The sequence below is a fragment of the Lacerta agilis genome, chromosome 15 (genome assembly GCF_009819535.1).
Source record: "Lacerta agilis isolate rLacAgi1 chromosome 15, rLacAgi1.pri, whole genome shotgun sequence".
Taxonomy (NCBI): Eukaryota; Metazoa; Chordata; class Lepidosauria; order Squamata; family Lacertidae; genus Lacerta; species Lacerta agilis.
Genome location: NC_046326.1, coordinates 36,697,091 through 36,720,390, shown reverse-complemented (window position 1 = coordinate 36,720,390; position 23,300 = coordinate 36,697,091). Strand labels below are relative to the sequence as shown.

At 44.9% G+C, this 23,300-nt stretch overlaps 2 protein-coding genes across 7 annotated transcripts in view; both read left to right on the top strand.

Annotated features, from left to right (window-relative positions):
- The window catches only part of VEZF1 (vascular endothelial zinc finger 1), a 28,916-nt gene extending 26,372 nt beyond the window's left edge, over window positions 1–2,544 (top strand). For all 5 annotated transcript variants that reach the window (XM_033171846.1, XM_033171845.1, XM_033171847.1 and 2 more), the window contains one exon: window positions 64–2,544. In XM_033171846.1, the coding sequence (XP_033027737.1) occupies window positions 64–491 (428 nt within the window). In that variant the 3' untranslated portion in view covers window positions 492–2,544. The remainder of the gene's footprint in view (window positions 1–63) is intronic.
- Window positions 2,545–10,223: 7,679 nt separating this feature from the next.
- Window positions 10,224–23,300, top strand: part of CUEDC1 (CUE domain containing 1) — a 56,390-nt gene continuing 43,313 nt past the window's right edge. The window contains exon 1 of one of the 2 annotated variants that reach the window (XM_033171499.1): window positions 10,224–10,430. The gene's annotated coding sequence lies outside the window, so the exon portion shown is untranslated. Of the gene's footprint in view, window positions 10,431–10,521; window positions 10,648–23,300 lie in introns of those variants that run through there. The other variant, XM_033171500.1, reaches the window with a different exon arrangement.

The following is a 23,300-nucleotide window of genomic DNA, read 5'->3' as shown; positions in this document are numbered from 1 at the left end:
ATTTTAATGTTTAGGAAAAAAACAACCTTTGGTCTCTTTTTATATCTCTTTCTTGTTTTTTAGAAGCTGCTAACCTGTGCCAAACGTCAACTGCTGCCACTACGCCTGTGACTCTTACTACTCCCTTCAATATAACATCCTCAGTGGCATCTGGGACCATCACCAACCCAGTCACAGTGGCTGCTGCAATGAACATGAGAAGCCCAGTCAATGTATCAAGCGCAGTTAACATCTCCAGCCCGATGAGCCTAGGCCACCCTGTCACCATTACCAGTCCGTTGTCTATGACCTCTCCGTTAACACTCACCACACCTGTTAATTTACCAACTTCAGTAACTGCTCCAGTGAACATAGCACATCCCGTCACTATAACCTCACCCATGAACCTGCCGACGCCAATGACATTAGCTGGTCCATTAAATATAGCAATGAGGCCAGTGGAGAGCATGCCTTTCCTTCCCCAGGCATTGCCAACCTCTCCCCCATGGTAAAAACAAGCAAACAAAAACTCACAGCAGTATTAAAAAGAGGAATGAAAAGCAAGTCCTTACCAGCAATTATATTTTTGTTTCGTTTGTTTTTGTTTTGTTTTAGTTAACAGCGGTAATGAAACCAGGCTAATTCAGCCAGGGCAAAAATAATAATAATCATGCACCGTTTTTAAAAATGGAAAACTATTATAGTGTCTCTGTTTAGTTAGCTGGCTGTTGATCTATATTACTGGACCACATTTGTTTCCTTCAAGCTGGCAGTGATGTTGGAAGAGGAACAGATTGGAGTTGAATCCAGTCATTAAAAAAAAAAAAAAAAACAGCATTGCTGATAGCCCTGGAAATTGCAAATGAAGAAACAGTTTTAATCTAATGAAGAAACGGTTTTAACCTGAACACTAGAAGGCTTAAGAATGGCCCTCCATATTATCACAAGGTGGAGATGGATCACTTGCCAGCTCTATGTCCCTCTGATTCAGAACGTAGTGTTTGTAGTGTTTTTTTTTTTTTAAAGTAAATGCATTACATGGTCCTTTTTTGTTTAAGAAAATGCATTTTGAGTAATTATGCATTTTACCTTTTGGGAATATGATAATTTCAGGCCGAATTCCCTATGGGAAAAGTGATACCAGCTCTGATATGCAAAGCATATGGTAACTTATCATTCTACCTGCAACATATACATAACTAGGGATTGTGACCTGATATTTGGAGATGTAAATACTACGAGACATATTACCCTAAGGGAATATAACATCATAGTCGACATTAAAAAGGAGGGAAAAAAACTGTTCAATGTTTGGCAAGGAACAGCTTTGGCTGGTGGAAGAGGATTTGAAACCTACACAAGCATGGTCTCTGCTCAAAACCCAGTTGGGACTCTTTCGGAAGAGCAAATAATGGGCTTTGGAACACAGAAAAACAATGCTTTAAGCTAGAAGACTGTGGAGATGCTGGGGTATAGTGTATGTATGCCCCTCATTCTCCCAATCAGAACCTGCTGACTGTGTTGACAAAGGAGAGCAGGTGTTGTTCACTAGAAGTTTTTTGTCTTATATTATAAAATGATATACAGTTTTTATTCTAACCACTAACTAGTTAGGATGCCCCTTCAGGACAAGCCAAGTGTGCATCTTATTGTTTTGTGTTATTTTCTTTTTTAAAGCCCTTTTCTTCCCTTCTCCTTAATCAAGTGTTGTGCAGATCTCTTCAACTTTGTAAATATTTGCAGGAGAAACCCCCCCCCCCAATCATTTTTACTTTTAGTTAATTGTGTTAACCCATAGTTATCAATTTGTGGGGGGGTTTCCCAGTAACTATCTGACCTATCCAGTGAAGGAGAAATGCCCCTTTCCCCCACCCAATGGTCTCTTTTTAAAAAATATATATAAAAAATACAGCTACACATTTCTTTCAGCTTTTTTTATCTGTACTTAAAAAGTAGGATGGAAAATCTAGGGAAGAGGTTACTTTTTTCGGCTATCATGTAACAAACATTTTTTAATCTTCATTAAGACCTGCCCTATAAACAAGATGATGTGAGAAATAATTGGAGGAGCAGACAGGTGGATATTGATTAGAACCAGGGGCCTCACGACAAAGTGGCTATCAATACTTTAATTTTAATGGGATGCAGGCAAGCCTGTGAGGGTCAAGCCCACTGGTGTTTTGTTTTTGTTTTTTGTGTTAATACCCATCGTGTCAGTGTAAAAGCAACATATTCCGTACTTTTGAGGCATACGTCTGGGATCAGGAGACGGATGCCCAGATTATGTGAAAACAGTTATAGGGGCTTGGACTACATAGTAAAGAAAAAAAAGAGGGGGGGAATAATAGAACTTAGTGTAAAATAATTTTATAAATGATCTTTTGTACCTTAGGACATCAAATTGTACAACTTTTGTATATATAAAAGCTTAGGAACTTCCTGTGTAGCAGAAAGAGAACACATTCCTACACTTTTAATGTATATGTTTGTTATAATGTCATGTAAACATATGCCCCATGTTTGTGCCTTTTAATTAGTTTGTCTCAATAAACAGAAATGTAGAGACGTTGTAGTTATGTGTGTATTGCCATACAGTCTTTGTATTTATACACTGTTCCTTTTTCTATTTTTGTCAAGATCAATGCATGAGGCAGCTTGCAGACCTTACGATCAGTTGCAAAAGTGCAGTGTTCCAGGGATGCATATGTGCTCATTTGAAGATTTTTATCTATATGTCCTGCCTGTTCTATACAGAAGAGGTAACCATTTATTGGGACGAAACCATCAAAAAACCCTCTTCCATTAATGGGAATGCCTCCCTGCCCTGGAAGAACTGTTTCCTGCTTTACAGAAGAACGAAAGACTACACAAGCTCTTTTCATGAACTCCAGCCACAAGTTTCCTTGCATCAACGTATGTTACTACTGTACTCCTGATGTATAGTGGCTCTGTGCAGAGGAGATAAGTCATTCTCTGTTAGCTCTTGCACAATAATTCATGGAACATTACCAATCCATTTTATCCTCCTTCGCTCACAGTTCTTTGCACCCAGTCCATTGTCTTGATACGTGATTTGGTAAAGTGAATCAAACTACAGCTGCTTGAAGCTTGCTTAAACATACACCCCATACATACATAGATGTAAAAGGGGGGAGGGCTCTAGAGTTGGAGATAACCCAGTAAGAACATTTGTGTAGATGTTGCTGGTCAATGGTCCTATCAAGAGCCTTTCCTACACATTGTAGGTAATTGAATACATATAGAAGGTTGTCTATAAGGACCAACCAGGTTGATGTGTTGGTTTTAATGAATTACGTATGGAATTCTACAGCACCGTGCTCCTACAAACTTAACTTACGCATCCCAAATAGTTTGTGTTTAGAGTTCACTGCCTGTGCTTTGCAAGCTCAAAGTAGTGATTCATTCACCTAGAAAGCTGGCAGCATCCTCAGCAGGTAAGTTCTATTGCCTCTGTTTCACGTGTTTTTGTATTGTAAACCACCTTGTGATCCACATATGAAGGGTGGTGTAGAAATTTGATTTAATAATAATAATAGTAATAATAATAATAATAATAAAGTGGGCCACCCAGAGAGAGTCCCTGTTTCCTGTTGCTCCAAACAGCAGTACTACAACAGATTGATGGAAATTGCAGGTTGGGTGAGGCAAGGTTTTTAAAAATATTCCATCTGTCCAGCTGGCTGTCTGGAGAGGGTCAGAGAGCTCTTTGCAGAAGTCTGAACTGATCTCTTGCAGAGGGCTTTCTTTCCACCCCATTGCTTCCTCTGTTTGGCTCCCCCCACCTACATTAAATCGAGCTGGCACACATCCACATGACCCATTTAAAGCACTCCATGTCACTAAATAGTTGTAGCTTCCCCCAAATGTACCCTGGCATGTGGTTAGGTAAGGGTGCTGAGAGTTGCTAGGAAACTTCTATTACCCTTAAGAATTAAAATTTCCAGAGTTCCCTGAGAAGACATGGATAAACCATTATGGGAATTTTATCTATGTGTGAAGGAAGTCGGGGTTTCACAGCTACTATCGGCACCCTTAACAAACCAGTTCTTTTGGAGAAGCCGTGATTTAAAAGTGGTACAAGTGTCCTTTAAATACAGTGGTACCTCAGTTTACGGACTTAATCCATTCCGGAAGTCCATTCTTGAGCCAAAACCATTCCTAAACCAAGGAGCGCATTTCCTAATGAGGCCTCCTGCCGCCGGTGCCCTTCCACAGTTTGGATTCTGTTCTTAGACCAAGGTAAAGTTCTCAAACCAATACAGTTTCCAGTTTTGCTGAATTTGTAAACAAAATCATTCTTAAAACAGGACTGTTCTTAAACTGTACCACTATATGCACGATATGGATGTCACTGACTGCCGACCTCTGATTCAGCAGATGAGCATTTTGAAGCATTTGTGGTCTTGTAGTCCTGACTTCCTTGGGTTACTGTTGTTTGGGGAAAATGTAGGGGTGGAGGAAATCTCTTGGATAAGCTGGACCCAGACCATTTTGGGGGTTATAGGTGATTACAGCCACCTTAAATTTAATCTGGGAGACTCACTTATTTATTTTAAGCCTATGCATAGACCTGATGCCTGTAGGCTTAATTAAAATACTGGTTGGTTGATAAACTTAAGTTAATTTTTTAAAACATCATTTATTGAAATGTGTGAAAGCTCAAGAAAATAATAAATATTTTGTGTCGAGACTGGATGCAGTCAGCTGTCAGAGAGATGTATAATTTAGCAGTTGAGTGCCAGCAGGATTGGAGTCAAAAGTGGGGGAGGTGGGTGTTTCTCTGAAACAGGAATCTACTTACTTAGATTTATTATTTACAGACTTTATTAATTGCTTTATATTAGAAATATCAAAACTCTATAAAAATTAATTTTTTAAAAAAAATCTCTGCTTTTAGCAAACAACCTCCTTGAACAATTTTACCCAGCTTTCGTTTTGGCTGTAATACTTGAAGCCAGTCAACCAAAAGCCAAGGCAAGCTCTTTCCCACTGCAGTTTGGGCTTGTCACACCAAACTGGGTGAAGTGACACCAATATCATGTTTTGGTCTGCCATGTTTATTCAAAATGGCACCCTGCATGCAAACTTTGACGAAGAGCGCTGCTTCCACTTCGGGGACACTCATGTTGAGTTTGGTGGTGATACATTGAGAGGTGGCCAAGCCTATCGCCAAAAATGAGTGAAGTCACCCCAAAGTGATGTTTCAGCCTTCCATCTTGATTCAAAATGGTGTCTGCCATACCAGTATCGACAGCTGCCACAACCTCAGGAACCCTCCTGCTGAGTTTGGCGATGATAACCAGTGTTGGGGCCCATAGAATGGACAAACCAGAGAAAAAACAGCTTTCCAAAATACATAGTACACAAGTGGGGAGTGCCTGATGCTGCAAGGGAATTATTTAAAAGCAAAAATATATTGTGATTTATAAACGGATAGTGTAATATGTGAGTTTGGATCCGTCAAGCCAAAGTTAAGAAGTTTTGCCAAAGTCATGTTTTGGTCTTTATTCAAAATGGTATTGGCATCCACACATCAGCAAAGGTTGCCTCTGCCTCCTCAGGAACCCTTGTTCTGAGTTGGTGATAGATTGAGTTGTGTCCAAACACATAGGAGGCAAACAGGACAGACAAGCAATAGACTTTCCCAAATACACAAGAGTCTCAAGTATGGAGAGGCTGGCTGGCTGACAGTCTGAACACGAGCACTTCTGTTACGGGATAAAACTCTTGCCAATAGTCCTGTTGATGTCTAACTTTTTTCAATTCTGGATTTTGTATTGTAAGCTGTGCTGTCAATTCACTTTACTACAGTTCTCAAGCTCCATGCCTTCTCTCTGACCTACACTTTGAAACAAGACTGGATGATTAATATTTTAGCAATCATTTGCTGGCTGTACTTCAAAGCCAGCTTGAAATGATAAAAGTCATTGGCGCTAGACAAATAGCAGCATTGGTTTTTAAAAACAAAAAAACCTGCCTGGTTGTAAAAGTGCACTTTGCCCTCCTCCCATTTATAATAAAATGGCTTGAAAGCCAGACAAAAATCCACAAACGCAAAACTTGGAATATTCTGCATGTCAGACGGAAAATGACATGCACAGCACTCCAAAGGATGGATCACTGGGTGAGTGAACATTTGAGTAATTATAGCTGGCCACAGGCTAGCCATGATTCATAGGAATAGCTGTTCTTTAAAAAGAAAAACAAAGGAAGTACCTTTTGGGGATTTGACAGTCATATCCTAAAGATGAGTAATAGCTCTTTATTTTGGTTCCAAACTTCAGCTCCATTTTTCCCCATCATTAAAGTTTTGTTGATCCTGCAGATGATATAACTACAGTAACAGGCACTTATTTTTTTATTTGGTCCGATTTATTTGTGTAGCAGTGCAGTCCTGGGCATATGAACCACTGTTTCACAGTGCTTAATCCCTAGTACAGGGTGGGGGTGGGGATTTCAGCCCACTTTCCCTAATGGGCACAAACCAATGGTGAGTGTGGCCCATTGGGACGGGTGGGGTGGAATGCAGGGAGGCCAACAGTAGATGGAGTCAGAGCCAATGGCGGGTAGAGGTGGAGCCAATGAATTTTGCCTCCACTCTCCCTGCTGAGTTCTCCAAAGGCAACACTGCTACTGAGGAGAAGTTGGCACTGCCACCCCCTTGACTGGTTTGCAGCAAGTAGGCAGGTGAGGTCTGGCTGAGGGCACACTGAGCTTGGCGGAGCAGTGCCCCAATTTGCCCTGGTGGACCAGGTGGGACACTGGATGTGATTGTTGCCCTTGTACAGTAGGCTACAGTCCAGCTACATACATGTACATATCTCTCCAGACAAGCAAGAAGCATGAATATAATTGAAGGACACTTACTCCAGAAAAAAAAGAAAAACCCAGAGGAGGAGGAGGAAGCTGACAACCAGTGTCACCCCCTAGACTGGTTTTACAGTGTCTCAGCTTTGTCTAAGCTGGCTTCGTTATGTCCACAGTATGGAAGATGGCAGGTTCCCCAAGGACGTCTATGGGGAGCTGGCTTTCAGCACCAGGCCAGTTGGCAGACCAACTCTGTGTTACAAAGATGTCTGCAGCTGGCACATGATGGGGCAGCTAGCAACACCAACTCTGCCATGTGGGAATCCTTTGCAGACAACCACAGTGCCTGGAGATAGGCAGTCAGTCTATAGCAGTGACCAGAAGAGAAATGACTGCTGGGAGGAGCGCAGAGAGAAGAAATGTCCTGGTGCATCTGCAGCAGCACAACTGGATGCCTTCATCTGCCCCAGCTGCAACAAAACATGTCTCTCCCATTTCGGTCTCTGCAACCGCAGCAGGTGCTGCAACCTTCCAAAAGCTTGGCCTCACCCTCAATGGCACATTTAGGTAAGTGGGGTGCTGGCTGAGGGTAGACTGAGCTTGGTGGGGCAATCCCCTCCCACAAACAGTTCAGATTGCAAAGCACTTGTGAGGAACCTGAGGTTTAATATGTGTTAATAAAGGATAGTAGATCCTGAAACTGAGGCTCCAGTACTTTGGCCACCTCATGAGAAGAGAAGACTCCCTGGAAAAGACCCTGATTTTGGGAAAGATAGAGGGCACAAGGAGAAGGGGAAGACAGAGGACGAGATGGTTGGACAGTGTTCTCGAACCTACCAACATGAGTCTGACCAAACTGCGGGAGGCAGTGGAAGACAGGAGTGCCTGGCGTGCTCTGGTCCATGGGGTCACGAAGAGTCAGACACAACTAAACAACAAAAAAGGATAGTAACTGAGTTTTTTGTGTTTTGGGGGGCAGATGAGATGGTGCTCTATTTATGGATGCTACCTTGCAAAGTGTGCTAATGGATGCTAAAAATACCAGCCCAGGTGACACAAGTAGGGCTCTGCCCATCTAGAATGGTTGTGTACCTTGTGATGAATGGGAGGAAGGCGAGACTGACTAGGCCTGACTCATCAATCCCAGTTTGCATGAGATTGCCTTATACAGGACCAGACCGTTGATCTTTCTAGCTTGGTATCCTTAAAATCCTTGTGTCCTTAAAATCACATCTATCACACATGATTTGAGGGGTGGGTGTGTTGGATCTGATGCCCTCCAGATGTTTTGGACTACAATTTCCATCAGCCTGAGCTGGCAATGTTCGTCTTCTCTGGTTTTGTCATGCTCATTATGTTCTGTGGACTGGTTGTTTTGGAGAAGGGGGAGAACACCTGTCTCTACAGGAGGCAGATTGGAGTTTGGGGGAAGTGTCATCACTGTTCTGGTGATCCATTGCTCTGCTTCTCCAGAACATCTTAGTCAGGAGAGGCTGTGCACCATCTGGACCAGACCAGTATTTCACAAACTTGGGTGTCCAGCTTTTTTGGACTACAATTCCTATCGCCCCAGCTAGCAGAACCAGTGGTCAGGGATGATGGGAACCATGGTTCAAAAGCAGCTGGAGACCCAAGTTTGGGAAACATTGATCTGGACCGTGGTCTGGGCACAATGGCAGACTGGATGGGGCCCAGTAAACTGATCCTGAACCATGGGAAGACTGAGGTGCTGTAGGTTGGTGGTTCCTGAGTCTGGGTGTTCTCCTGAATCTCTTTTTGTCAGTGGCTAGGATTACCTTTTACCTACTACAGCTGGTGTGTCAATTATGGCCATTATTGGACAAGGATAGTTGAGGCCACAGTGATTCATAGAATCAGGAAGGGACCCAGCAGAGCATCTAAGTTCAATCGCCTGCAATACAGGAATATGCACCTGTCCCCTATGGGGATTGAACCTGCAACCTTGGCATTATCAGCACCATGCTCTAACCAACTGAACTATCCAGGCTGAGCATTGAGACTCCATTATTGCAATGCAATGGGGCTACCCATGCGTGCCTGGTCTAGAGGCTCCAACTGGTGTCGCCTTCTGCATTTGCAGCACCAAAGTGACCTCCCCGGGGCACAAGCCTGGGTGGTGTGTATGGAGGTCCTGGGCTGCCCAGATGACAAGATACCTCTCTTGGCCTTGCTGATATGGTCCAAAGGAAAGCAGAGAAGGTCATTTAGGACCAGCTTGGCTGCAGGAGTTGCCAGAAGCAGGAGTACAAGGCACCATCTAACCATCTTAGGGACTCCACTCCAGATTTGTGTAGGGTTTACTCCTTAGCCTTTTCTTCTCCTAAAGATGTCCCACAACGCAACTGGTACAGATTTTTCCTCCTCCTGGATCAACAGGGACTTCATTACTGCATCTAATGTTACTGCCTTGGTCTTCTAAGCCAACAAGCGTGCACTGACCCACTAGGAGGGTTGGGTGGACTGGACATCTTATTGGGAGGGCCACCTCTCAGAGGTGGAGCATCTGCTTTGCTTGCAAAAGGTCCCAGGTTCAATCGCCAGCATCTCCAGGTAGGGCTGTTAATGTCCCTTCCCTGAAACCCTGGGAAATCACTGCCAGTCAGTGTAGTAGACAATACTGAGCTGTGTGCACTAAGGGCCTGACTCTGTATAAGGCAGCAGCTTAAAGCAGTTGCTACCTTGGGGGAGGTCTCAGAATTTTAAGGTTGCTTGTTAGTAAAAACACATGGGAAATGAGTTTTTATTTTTTCAAAATGTTAGATTATGGGTTGTAGCCAATGCCAGTTTGCTAGATCACTCAGAGTAGATCTACTGAAAATAATGAACATGAGTCACTTTGGTCTATTAATTTTAATGGGTCTACGCAGAGTAACACTGAGTTTTGCCCACCTACCAATTTACTTGCAGCACTATCTGAAACGACTTCTTCTTCTTCTTCTTCTTCTTCTTCTTCTTCTTCTTCTTCTTCTTCTTCTATTTGTCGTATACTTGTTGAGCTTGTCTCTTGGCCCGGGAGCGCAATGCTGAGGAGTCGCAATTTGATATAATGTGTTCGGGTCCTCATGCCACGTGTTTGCGCGTGACGGGCCGGGGCCACCACCATCTTGGCTCTGAAGAACCCCGACAGGAAGAGAAATTGGGGGAGAGCAAATTCCCGGGCAAATTTGGGAGCTGCTCTAGTGCTTTGTGAGCCCCTCCTCTTTCTTTCTCTCCCTCCCCCCCCGCCGTGTTTCGACACCCACGCTTCCCCCCCCCCCCCCCCTTTCCTCCTCAAATCCGTGCCACTTGTGGCGAGGAGGCCTTCCTACGGGGAGGAGGGGTGTGTTACACAGCTGCGTTTCAAACAACCGGCCGCTAGGCTTGGGGAGGGGAAAAGGTGGGGGGGGGGGGCTAAGAGAGGCAGAGAGAAAGGGAGCTTCGCCCGCCGTTACGTTGCCCTCCTGTGTTTGCAATGGATCTGTGACCATCGGGGAGGGCGAGGCGATCCAGCAAAGCAGCCACACCAACATATATTAAAAGGAGCGCCTTCTCCAGCGACCAACCTGCCTCCCTCTCCAAGGTCTTGGATACGGAGGAGGAGGAACAACTGCGAGGGAACTAACGTAGGTAGACCGGGGGAGCGGGGAGGGAGAAGCGGGCGTAGCTTTTCTCCTACAGGGGAGGGGTAGGCGGCGGAGGCGGCGGCAGCAGCAGCAGGAGGATCCTTGCAACACCCAGCGCGTTCTCCCTACCCATATCTTCGGCTAGCCCTATCCTACTTCCCCCAGCAGCCCAGCGGTGTCGCGCGTCTCCCCTCCGAGCCCTCCTTGACTGGCGTGGGTAAGCTTTGGAACGTTGTGGGGTGGGGAGCGGGGCGGGGGAGGGGCCCTTTCGGAACGCCGAGGAGCCTTTTGGAACGCCGGGGACGGAATTGTTGCTACTTTTCGCCGCTTCCCTTTTTGCGCGCGCCGAGCGTTCGCTTTAGAGCCTCCCCGCGGGAGAAGGAAAAGGAAGGGGGTTGGGAACCCCACCCCCGATACACGGCGGCCGTTCCTACCCTCCACCCGGGTTTCCGAAAGCTGTAGCAGCTGACTTTTCAGCCCACCCACCCCCGCATCTCCCCTCCATAGCGGCCTGTTTTTGAGCCAGCGGTGCCTCTCGCCTCCCTCTCCCTTTGCGCCTCAGAGGGCCCTCTCCTTTAATGAGGCGCGTTCTCGGCTCTGCTTTCGGTTCCTCGCTCCTGGCGGATTGGAGACGCGTGGGTTGGTCGGTGTCCCTGCGCTCCTTCCTTCTCCAGGCGGTCATGCCCCCCCACCCCCTTTTGCCACCACTCCACCCCCTTATTTCAACTGCGAGGGGCGTGTGGCTTGGAGGGCGCAGATAGAGCGTCTCTAGCCCAATTTAAAGGGGCAAAAAAGGGGTGTGTATGGGTGTGTTTTTAAGCAAAATGAGCTTTGCTTTGGGAGGGGGCAGAGAGAGAGAGAAGCTGGCAAGCATGGCTGATGTGGGAAGGGAATCAAGGAAGAGTTGGGGGTTGCTTTGTGGTTGTTTGGACACCTACCTTTCAAAGTTTACTTCTTTGGCATCCCTTCCTTGTTTACATAATGAGGCGCTGGAAGGCTGCTTTGGAGAGGTTTGGGACCTCCTCTCTTCCCCCAACCTTCATTATTTAGGAGGAACTGGTCCTAGAATTATTTACAGGTAGGTAGCTGTGTTGGTCTGCCATAGTCAAAACAAAACAAAATAAAAAATTCCTACCTGTAGCACCTTAGAGACCAACTAAGTTTGTTCTTGGTATGAGCTTAGAATTGTATTTCTGCTATTCCTCTCTCCTCTTCTCACAGCTCCTCTCCCAAATAATCTACTTTCCCATCTCCATTCCACAATAGTTGCACATTTGTTTCACTTTCTCTCAAATTTCTAACAAGTTCAGCATCATAGTAATAATAATCTGCAGTATTCTCATTAATGAATATATATACTGCTTAATTGCCAAACACACCTTTTAAGCAACTTACAACCAATTGCAAAATAATACAGTGGCGTGTAAATAAGAATGCACAATAAAACAATCTGATTGAAACATTGAAATAAGCACCCATGTATAAAAAAGCAAAGGAAACACCTTTGAGGAGCGCAACAGTTAAAAAAAAGCAATTAAAACAATTGAAAATTAAATACAGTAATAAGTGTTTGCATTGAATTGGAGTGTTCTGATGCTGCCAATAATGTATTCTTGTAATCCATGTGATACCCCTGTCAGGTATGCCTATGGTATTATCTCCACATTGCAGAGGGGATAACTGAGGCTGAGAGAGAATGGCTTGTTTAAGGCTGCATAGTTCTTGTGGGAGGTAGGATGAACTGATTTTACTCTGGTTGTAGCTGCTATTTAATGCCAGTGCTTGGCTAAGAAGGTAAAATAAGAGGTTCTGTATCCTGAATGGTGGGCTATCAGTTGTAATAAATGGGACCTAGTTATGGCTGGTTTATTAGTTTCTTCAATTTTGATACACACCAATGCAGTTCCATTTCTGAAATCTGTCTCTACTTTGTCACATAAATGCATTGCTTGAATAGCATGGGAAATTGGCTACCTTTGTGGAGGTAAAAGCATCCACTAGTGTCTCTCAAATGCTCCAATTCGACAAAAAAGGTAGCAGAAAGCTTGTTGTGTGGGATTCACTGGTGGTCTACTAGGTTCCATTGGGTTCTTGGGCTGAAGTTGGAAGTGACTGAATTGTCAGATTGTTTCAGAGTTTCCCAGCCGCACTGTTATGATTGAAAAGGTTTGGTTCTCATTGTCTGACTCACTCTTGGCCAGTTGGAGTATTGCTCCCCACCTGAGAATTGATGCAGAAGCATGGCTGTTCACACTGTCTGCCAGGTAAAATGGCACAGACAGTTCCCAGCACACGGAAATAAATGCAGAAAGTGCTTTTCTGGGAGAAGGATGACACCTTGTTTCTGAGAAGAATCTTCCTTCTTCTATCAAAGTCATTTTGATGGTTTGGATGTTGCCTGGGAGTTTTCATTGTTAACTGTTGTGACAGGATTTTATTTCATTGATAGTTGTTGATGACATGCCCATCAAAGGATGGAAATGCTTGAAATCTGCTTGGAATTTTGAAACTTGCAAATGAGGAAGGTGGCAGAGACCATGGATTGGTTTATTGGCTGGTGATGTCACGGTGTCCTTTTCCTTATTGCTGTTCTTGGTCAAATTGGGCAGACCACAGGTTTTCCAAGATCAGTCTATTAACTTTGACCCTCTCATCTTTCTCACAGCACCTCTCTCACTTGGGCAGATAAAAGATTTTAGAAGGAGTAATTTGATAGGCTCAGTTGCAGGCATCTGAAGGATATTACTGGCACCTGGATTCTACCTCACAGAAGTAATTTTATGTTCCATTCTTCTGTGCAACACCTTAACAGAATATATTTAATTAGATGCAGATGCAATTCCAAAACATGGAATAAAGTTTAAATATGACGGTGGGAAATGAATACAAAAAGAAATATGATCTTCCTCCTGGAATAGAATTATTCAGGCTCTGCAATCCTGTACACACTTGAATTCAACAGGGCTTTACTTTTAAGTAGACATGTATAGGATTGCACCGTAAATCTGCTATATATTTGGACAGCTGCCTGTTAGCTATGCATTCAGACATCTCTTAAGATATAATCAAAATTTGTGTGATGATTCCTGAGATCCATGAGCAGGTTTTTGCCTGTGTTTGGATACAATTGAACATCGCTTTGAATCAAGATGGTGGACTGAACCTTTCCAAATGGCACTGATTGTAACTACTCCAAGCAATACCAGGGATGAGGCTACTAGTAGACTACAGTGGTACCTCTGGTTACGTACTTAATTCGTTCCGGAGGTCCGTTCTTAACCTGAAGCACCACTTTAGCTAATGGGACCTCCCGCTGCTGCTGCGCCGCCAGAGCACGATTTCTGTTCTTATCCTGAAGCAAAGTTCTTAACCTGAAGCGTTATTTCTGGGTTAGCGGAGTCTGTCACCTGAAGCGTATGTAAGCTGAAGCGTATGTAACCCGAGGTACCACTGTATATATTTGGTCCTGTACATCAATTGCTCCTGTTTATTAGTGACCCAATTAAAGAAACCTTAGTTGGCTGATTGTGTGAATTTTAGTTGGTGGATTAACTAAATTTGCATGAATTCACCCATGGATAAAACAATATCTGAATAGTTCTTTAAACTTGTAAAACATCTTGACCTATTTTTTATTACTCATTTTGCATAAGTCTCTGAAAGGCGACCTTCTTCCCCTACAGGTAGGTAGCCGTGTTGGTCTGCCATAGTCAAAACAAAATAAAATAAAAAATTCCTTCCAGTAGCACCTTAGAGACCAACTAAGTTTGTTCTTGGTATGAGCTTTCTGAAGAAGTGTGCATGCACACGAAAGCTCATACCAAGAGCAAACTTAGTTGGTCTCTAAGGTGCTACTGGAAGGAATTTTTTATTTTATTTTGTTCTTCCCCTACAGACCCACTTGAGTGTTGCCATCAACAAATCGGGACCCTCCTGGTCCTTCTGTGCAGTGCTCAAAATTCCTCTGGCGTGTTTTGCAACTGGTGCATGCCCAATTGCGACCACCTGCATTCTGCTCTACTGGTGTCAATGAGCATCTTTTAAAAGTGGGGTTTGATCACAGGGCAGCTTATCAGATTTTGGAAGGTGGTGGGGGCAAAGAGAAGAGATAATCATCAAGGTTTAAAGCATATTTTTCCAATCTGGCGGCCTTCAGATGTCGCTACACTACAATTCCCATCATCCCCGACTATTGGCCACGTGTGCTAGAGCTCATAGAAGTTGTAGTCGAAAACATCTGGAAGGCACAGTTGTTGTTGTTGTTCAGTCGTTCAGTCGTGTCCGACTCTTCGTGACCCCATGGACCAGAGCACGCCAGGCACCCCATCCTTCACTGTCTCTCGCAGTTTGGCCAAACTCATGTTAGTAGCTTCGAGAACACTGTCCAACCATCTCATCCTCTGTCGTCCCCTTCTCCTTGTGCCCTCCATCTTTCCCAACATCAGGGTCTTTTCCAGGGAGTCTTCTCTTCTCATGAGGTGGCCAAAGTACTGGAGCCTCAACTTCAGGATCTGTCCTTCTAGTGAGCACTCAGGGCTGATTTCTTTAAGAATGGATAGGTTTGATCTTCTTGCAGTCCATGGGACTCTCAAGAGTCTCCTCCAGCACCATAATTCAAAAGCATCAATTCTTCGGCGATCAGCCTTCTTGATGGTCCAGCTCTCACTTCCGTACATTACTACTGGGAAACCCATAGCTTTAACTATACGGACCTTTGTCGGCAAGGGAATGTCTTTGCTTTTTAAGATGCTGTCTAGGTTTGTTATTGCTTTTCTCCCAAGAAGCAGGCGTCTTCTAATTTCGTGACTGCTGTCACCATCTGCAGTGATCATGGAATCCAAGAAAGTGAAATCTCTCACTGCCTCCATTTCTTCCCCTTCTATTTGCCAGGAGGTGATGGGACCAGTGGCCATGATCTTAGTTTTTTTGATGTTGAGCTTCAGACCATATTTTGCGCTCTCCTCTTTCACCCTCATTAAAAGGTTCTTTAATTCCTCCTCACTGGAAGGCACAAGGGTGATGTAAAGGCCAGTTGTTGTTGTTTTTTTGATACCTTGGGAGTTAAATTGCCAAATTAAATTTCCCAGAAACAGCATGCTTTAAGAGCATTTGCTGTGGTTACTTTTAAAAGACCCATAATTATTGTGATATAATTGGCGCAGGTTAGAATACCACCCCCTCCCAAGTAATAGGACTGTGCCTTCCAGCATGCAAGCCCATTTAATAGTTTATTGTTGGTTTGCTATGATACTGCGGGTGCTTTCCTTGGAACAGGCCCCACTGAATGCTGGGAGACTTACTTCTGAGTGAATATGCCTGGAACTGGGTTCCAGCTCTGAAGCATCTTTGAGCAGGATCGAGATCTAGGTTGCTCCAGAGGTGTGTTGTGGAAGCCAGTTAGTGGGATAGATGCATGGACTTAGCCTCTGAATTTGATCGCTGTATCCACAATGTCTCTTAGTCTATCAGAATTAATTTGGGAACTGCTTGCTGACAGCCTGGATCACAGATGTCTGTTTTCTAAAACGATGTGGTTTATTTCCCTTTGTTAAGAAAGAATTTTACATTCCTGTGGGCTGACAATAATTCTTGCTTTGGATGAAAGTCTGCAAATGTTTTCAACTCAGAACATACCTTCTCTTCGCCTCTGACGTAAAGAGTACATTTTCCAGATGCCATCTAATACTGCCGTAATATAGAGATTTGCAGCCCTCCAGATGTGCTGGTGAAAACTGGCCTGGGAGAGGTGTCTGTGTGTGGGCAGAAACTGCTTCCGCTTCACTTTCTGAATCTTCCTCACCTCCTTGCATTTTGTTTTCCTCTTGGTCTCTTTAATCTCGGGTGCTGCTACCAAGTGTTTGGTCACTATGCCGTCGACTTTTAAGAGAAGCGGGAATCGAGCTTTGCAAGAACTGAGCTGCTAGGCCTAACCTCAGAGCACCTTGCGAAAGCTCAGCAAATCATAAGAGAGGAGATCGGCTTAAGTTCAAGTTCAAACCTTGAACGGAGCAGGAGGCGACTTAAAATGAGTGGTGGAGGAGTGGGCCAACCAGTTCCATCTGTCTGATGAGATTTGAAGTGGAGGCTGCAATCCTGTGTGCACCTTCCTGAGAGTAAGCCCTATGTAAGACAGTGGGGGTACTTCTGAGTAAACAAGCATAACATGTGCCATGTGTTTCTTAGGTGGCAACGTCCCCATATTTAAATCACACCGGACACCAAGGAGACCTGCGGTAAGGGATGAAAGCCATGGCTGAATCCTCTTTGCGAGCAGGAGAATCAAAATTGCCACTGGGTGCACCAGTGTGGTAACCCATATTTTAATTTCGATTGTGTGTGTTGGATGCAAAATGCCCTGGGATGCATGCTACCCAGGGAAGGAACGAGATAGACACCATTGTGCATGCTGGCTGCGACTGATGGGAGCTGGAGTCCAATGGCACCTGGAGAGCCACCAGCTCAGAGGGGCTCAGCACACCTGGTTGCATAAGTAAAACCTGCGTATGATAAAGTGCTGGGAGGTTTGTTGGGGCAGAGGACTGAGGAAGCCAAGCATTTCGTTACTGGTCGGTAGTTTCCAAATCAACCCTGTGGTGTTTTTTTTAAATAGGAAAACCATCAGACGCCAATGGGGGAGAAATGGGATGGATGGCGGCCAATGTATTGAAGTTGAATCCCAACAAGACAGAAGTACTGTTTTGGGGGGCTGGGGTCGGCAGGTGTGGGGGACTCCCTGGCCCTGAAGGGGGTAACTGTGCCCCTGAAGGACCAGGTGCGCAGCCTGGGAGTCATTTGGGACTCACAGTTGTCCATGGAATCGCAGGTTAATTCTGTGTCCAGGGCAGCTGTTTACCAGCTCCATCTGGTATGCCGGCTGAGACCCTACCTGCCTGCACACTGTCTCGCCACAGTGGTACATGCACTGGTTATCTCCCACTTGGACTTCAGCAATGCACTCTATGTGGGGCTACCTTTGGAGGTGACCCGGAAACTACAATTAATTCAGAATTAATTCAGAGCGGCTGCCGAGACCACATAACACCAGTCTTGAAAGACCTACATTGGCTCCATATATTTCCGAGCACAATTCAAAGTCCTGGTGCTGACCTTTAAAGCGGCCTCAGCTCTGTATACCTGAAGGAGCGTCTCCACCCCCATCATTCAGCCCAGAAACAGAGATCCAGCACCAAGGGCCTTCTGGCAGGTCCCACGATGTGAGAAGTGAAGCTACAGGGAACCAGGCAGAGGGCCTTCTCAATAGTGGCACTCACCCTGTGGAACGCCCTCCCATCAGATGTCAAGGAAATAAGCAGCTATCCTATTTTTAAAAGACATCTGAAGGCAGCCCTATTTTAGGGAAGTTTTTAATATTTAATGCTGTATTGTTTTTAACACTCAATTGGGAGCCGCCCAGAGTGGCTGAGGAAACTCAGCCAGATGGGCGGGGTATAAATTATTATTATTATTATTATTATCATTATTATATAACATTTAGGAAACATCTGAAGGCAGCCCTGTATAGGGAAGCTTTTTAAGGTTTAATGTTTTGTTATGTTTTTATATATGCTGGAAGCTGCCCAGAGTGGCTGGGGCAACCCAGTCAGATGGATGGGCTACAAATAATAAATTATTATTATTATTACAGTATTAATTTATTTATTTACTAAGATAGCAAGATGCAGCAGGAAGGAGTCAGTAAAAGAAAACCAGTTTAGGGAGCACTAAATTTAAATAATAGCACTTGAAATTGGTGCATTTATGTCCTCTGCAGCTCATGAAGTTGAGCAAATACAGACACAGCCATTTCTCTGAGGCCACATCAGTGCATTTCTGGGACGGCTGCTCTTGGGTATTTGCAGTCTTTTCCGCTGCACGGCTTTGCCGCCTGATGCTTATTGTAATGGCTCAAGAGCTAATGTCCTAAATCCAAAATAAATTAAAAGGTGTTCCTTCATTTACCGCAACAAAATGATTTCCTCCTCCTCCTCCTGCCTCTAAATCCTGGGCTGGCTGTTAGTTTCCTGGCTCGGTGTTGGGGGAGTTATTATCTTCTGTTCTTCCAGCATCTCAAATCTCCCTTGCAAGATTTTTAATTTAAAATCTAATTAGCTAAGCACGCATTCGGGTTGTCATAGGTAACGGAAGCGGACGCTTTGTTGTTGAGGCCTGCGGATGGCCTTTCGAGATAGCCTTTGTGCATTCAGCAAAGGACTTTCGGGGTGGCAACGGTGTTGTTGAGACCTCTTAACAATGATTGGTTGGGCTGCTGGGCTGTCACAGAAGGGACTGTTGGTTGCGCTGCTCGGATTCTAAAAGAGGGCTGGGCCAGAATAAATGGTCTAGGGCAGGGAACCTGGGGGACCTGTTGCCCTCCAGAGGTTGCTGGGCTGGATTATAACCCCCGCCAATTGTGACTACTCTGACTACTGGCCATGCTGGTTGGAATAGAATCCCTAGCCTAGGGAATTTTGACAGCCCTGGTATCTTCTGGGGAATCTGCATTCCTTCCCTTAACCTGAACCTTTGCTAGGTAAGCCAAATTGTCTAGTTTTGCCCACATTTACCACAGACACCTCAAGTGTCCCAGATTATTTGGCACATCCTGAATTGGCAGAAGATGACCCTTCTTCTCCTCCCAATCCCGAATGCCCTGGTTTTGCACCTCCACGCTGATCGAGGGAGCAAAAGACGGGCGTTCTGCTATGGCGCAAGTCCAGAAACAGTTCCAAAAAGAAAAACTTACCTTGACCTCCTCTTCCAGAAGAATTTCTCTTTTAAGCCTGTAACAGTGTTTATGACTGATCCTACGTGTTGTGCTTTTATTAGTGAAACCATTGAAAGTGTCTGCTAAAATAAAGTACGGTATCATTTCCAGTGTGCCTCAGCTTTAATTTATTCCCAGAACTGGAAATAAATTGCCTTGGGAACTCCTTGCTGCAGATTCTTAGTGTTTGCTGTCACTCATAGAAAATCCCTGCATTCACACTTGATTTATACAAGGAGTGACCAAGGATAGATTTCCTATTCTCAGTCCTGTTGCCTCCGGAGTTTGTCACACCTTCTGACTCTAAAATTCTGTAATTCCAGGTGAGAATGTTTCCAGTTGTCATTCGCAAATGGCAGAATTGCAGCCCATTAAATAAGTAGATAATAATACAGGAATTCTAATTTTTCCAAGCTTGTTCTAATAGGCAAGGAGGTTATACGTTGCATGCTGGATCCGAAGTAAGAGGCAATAGTTGAGTCCAGAATTAACATTCTCACGTCTTTTCCTCCTCTCTTCCTGGCAATAGTTGCCGGGTGGACTTTGATTTAACATGAATGTTGTGCTCACAATAATCACAATAGCGGTAAAAAAGAACAGTAATTGCAATCACGATGATATCAAACACAGTAGCATATAAAGCAAAGGACAACCATTTCATCAAAACAATTGATGCAATTTAATAAAGCCATAGTAGTGCATCATAAAATCAAAGACTTGTGGAGCTGGAAGGGGCCAAAAGGGTCATCTGGTCCAGCCCCCTGCAATGCAGGAATCTTTTGCCCAACATGGGTCTCGAACCCACAACCCTAAGATTAAGAGTCCAATGCTGTACCAACTGAGCTACCAAGGCAGATAAGAAAACATACAGGGCTCGTTGATGAGTTTGTCTTTGGTTGGAGTCAAACTGGAAATGCAAGACATGGGTGTTATTAGTCTGTGAAATGGGTGCAATGGCGTAAGCTGGTTTGAGAGGCTGGCCAGTAGTGAAATCAAGGCCATCCAATTGTATCAACATGTGTCCCTGGAGAGGAATCATAATTCTGTGGCAGAGCATGTGCAATGCATGCAGAAATTCCTGGCACCTCCAGTTGAAGAGATAAGGTGGCAAGTTGTTGAGGAAATCTCTCCAGAATGTTAAATTTTGCAGTCCTTGCGGACCAGGTTTGACAGTTGGGTGAGGCTGCCCTCCTGTCAATCACCTGACGTCACAATGGTGTCTGTAGGGATTTTGCAGAGCGCTCTCACAACCACCTAGCTCAGTGATGGTCAAACTTCGCCCTCCAGCTGTTTTGGGACTACAACTCCTACCATCTCTAGCCAACAGGACCAGTGGTCAGGGATGATGGGAATTGTAGTCCCAAAACAGCTGGAGCTGTTTGGCTATGCATTTTTTTTTTAATGGCCAACGCAGCTAGCTTTGCTGCAGTAATAGCTCAGCACAAATATTTTAATGTGCTGGAATCCCCATTGCTGACAAAGGAGGAGTGGGGCACAGGCTTGCATTACTTTTAGTGAGGAGGAGGAGTTGGGCTGCACGTTTTTCCTATTAAAAAAAAAAATCCAGGCCAAACTCTTACTACGAAGTTTCCACAGTAGGTGGGAGGTAAGCAGGAAATTGAGTTATGTTCTGCAGAAATAAATATTTTTCTGGGTAGCTTTGCAATGGCCCTGGCAGTTGATTAGGTTGTGTGTGAGTCACTCTTAATTCATCCTGTAATTAGGACAGCTGTACGTGTGCGTGTCGTAGAGTTAGCATAGTGTAATGATTTAACTGCGGCTTTCCATGGTATTTTAATTTTGTTTGTTTTTTTGTCCTATTGTATGATGTATTATTTAACGTATGTCTCATTTTTGTAAGCCCGTCTGGGTACTTACTTAACGATTGGCAGAGTGGTTCTTGTTATTTTTGTTGCTGTCGCTGTTGTATTGCCAAGAAACTGAAGTACAAATCAGGAGAAGTCGAATTCGAATCTTGCCCCTACATTAATTCACTCGTTGAACATAAAAGCTTAGCAGGGCTGTTCCGTATGCTCTTGGGGGCACCTGGGTTGAATTTTTATTCATTTACTTGCTTGAAAACTGCACCTGTATTCCTCCTTTCTTCCAAGGAGCTCATGCTTGTGTTCATGACTCTTCCTGTCCCCATCTTATCCTCACAACAACCCTGTGAGGTAGTTTAGCTTCTGTCTTTTCCAGTATCTTCTGCTTGCTGGGATCATCATCCGAGACCTTTCTCCGTAGGCCCTGGATGGCAGGAGGGTGAGAGAATGAAACTTTTAGGTGGTGGGTACCCACTTAAACTCCAACTCCCATCAGCCCCAGCCAGCAATTGCCAATGGTCCAGGATGAGGGGAGTTGTAGTCCTGCAGCATCTTAAGAGAGCTGCAGGTTTCTCAGGCCTTCTAAAGTAGCATTTATTTATTTTTTAAACAGAGCTGAAGCAAGCGTCGTTGTGTTGCTGTGCTTCCTTGAGTTTTCACTCTGTTGCTCCACTGCAATAATTCTGTTTGTTTCCTATCTTTGTACTGTATTTTATTGGATTTTTATTCTAAGTGATGGGACACAGAACACAAACACTGAGTGGTGGTGGTGGGGGTGGGGATGGTACAGCTCTCTGCACACCCTGAACCATGAAAATGGCTTGCTTCTTGGGGCTGATCCCTGCCAGGCTGTAGAATTCACCTTCGTTTCATGGAAAACAGCCCTGCTTCATTTTTCCAGCTGCAAGCAAGCAAGTTCCAGCATGCAGCTGTTGCAAACGGCATGTTTGACCTGCCTTAGCCGAAGGCAGAAACTGGACTGCCTCTTAGGTTGCTGACGGCTCACTCATTCTCGCTTTCGCCAACATGCTGACTGAGGCGGATGAGACCTGGGTGCTGCCAGGCTGCAGAGTGCTGCCTTATTCAGATGTGGACTTTTTGGATTTCGCACCCACCCACTCATACAGAGGTGCATGGGGAACGCAGCTAGGGAGTGGCTAAATCCTTTCTCAGGCTCTGATTGGCCCTAGTCCTGATCCTCTGATAGGCTAGAAAGTCCTGTAGAGCCCGCCCTTTGCTTCATTCCACTGCTCAGTGGTAGAGCACCTGCTTTGCATGCAGAAGGTCCCACGTCCAATCCTGGCGTCTCCAGGTACAGATGGGAATGTTCCTTGAAGAGCTGCTGCCAGACAGTGTAGGCATAGGCAAACTTGGCCCTCCATGTTTTGGGACTACAACTCCCATCATCCCTAGCTAACAGGACCAGTGGTCAGGGATGATGAGCATTGTATTCCATCAAAAGCTGCAGGTCCAAGTTTGGGAAACCCTGATCTAAGAACTCACTGAGTGACAGGGTAGCCAACTGATCAGAAAAACATGTAACCTGGCCTGCTCCTGTGTTTTTAACAGAGAAAATTTAACAGAGCAGAAATCAGAAGGCAAAAGCTTTCACTGCCGATCAAACTTGAACACTTTGGTCCCCATCCTGCACTCAGCTCTCACCTGTGGCTCCTAGAAGCTGTCAGCGTGTGACATTGAACTCACCCCCAGAAAACTGCTTTGATTGGCTGGCTAAACCAGGTGAAGGCAGCAGGTGGTTCCCAAGCCCTCAGCGAGTTAGGGAGTTGTAAGGGATTTCACCTGCATGCAAGGACAGGCTCCGACGGATTGAGCGGAAGAGACAAAGACTAGCTTTCTTTCTCCCCCCCCCCTTTTTGAGCATTTTTGGGGGAACCAAAGCTTTTGGTGCTTTCAAGCTTTTGGGTTTTCCCTGGCATTTTGCGAATTTGGCAAAATTCCCCCCAACGCCATTTTTACACCCAGAAACCGGGACGTGTCAGGAATTTTCGTGAAGTATGGCAAGCCTAGGAAACCCTAATGTCAGTGTTCTAAATTAGCCAGGTGCGCTTTGTACCTGACTATTGGCCACTTGTGGCCAAGTGAAGATGCCCGGGCACCATCTCCACCATCTAGAGGTGTGTGCCTGGGGATCATTGAATCTCGACTGTTTTCACACACTAATGCCACATCCTGTAGAATTCTATCTGTTCTGTTCTATCTGCCCAATCTGAATGAATTTCAGGAACCAAAATGTTTTTTCAGTGCAGCCTGAGCAGGAGCAGT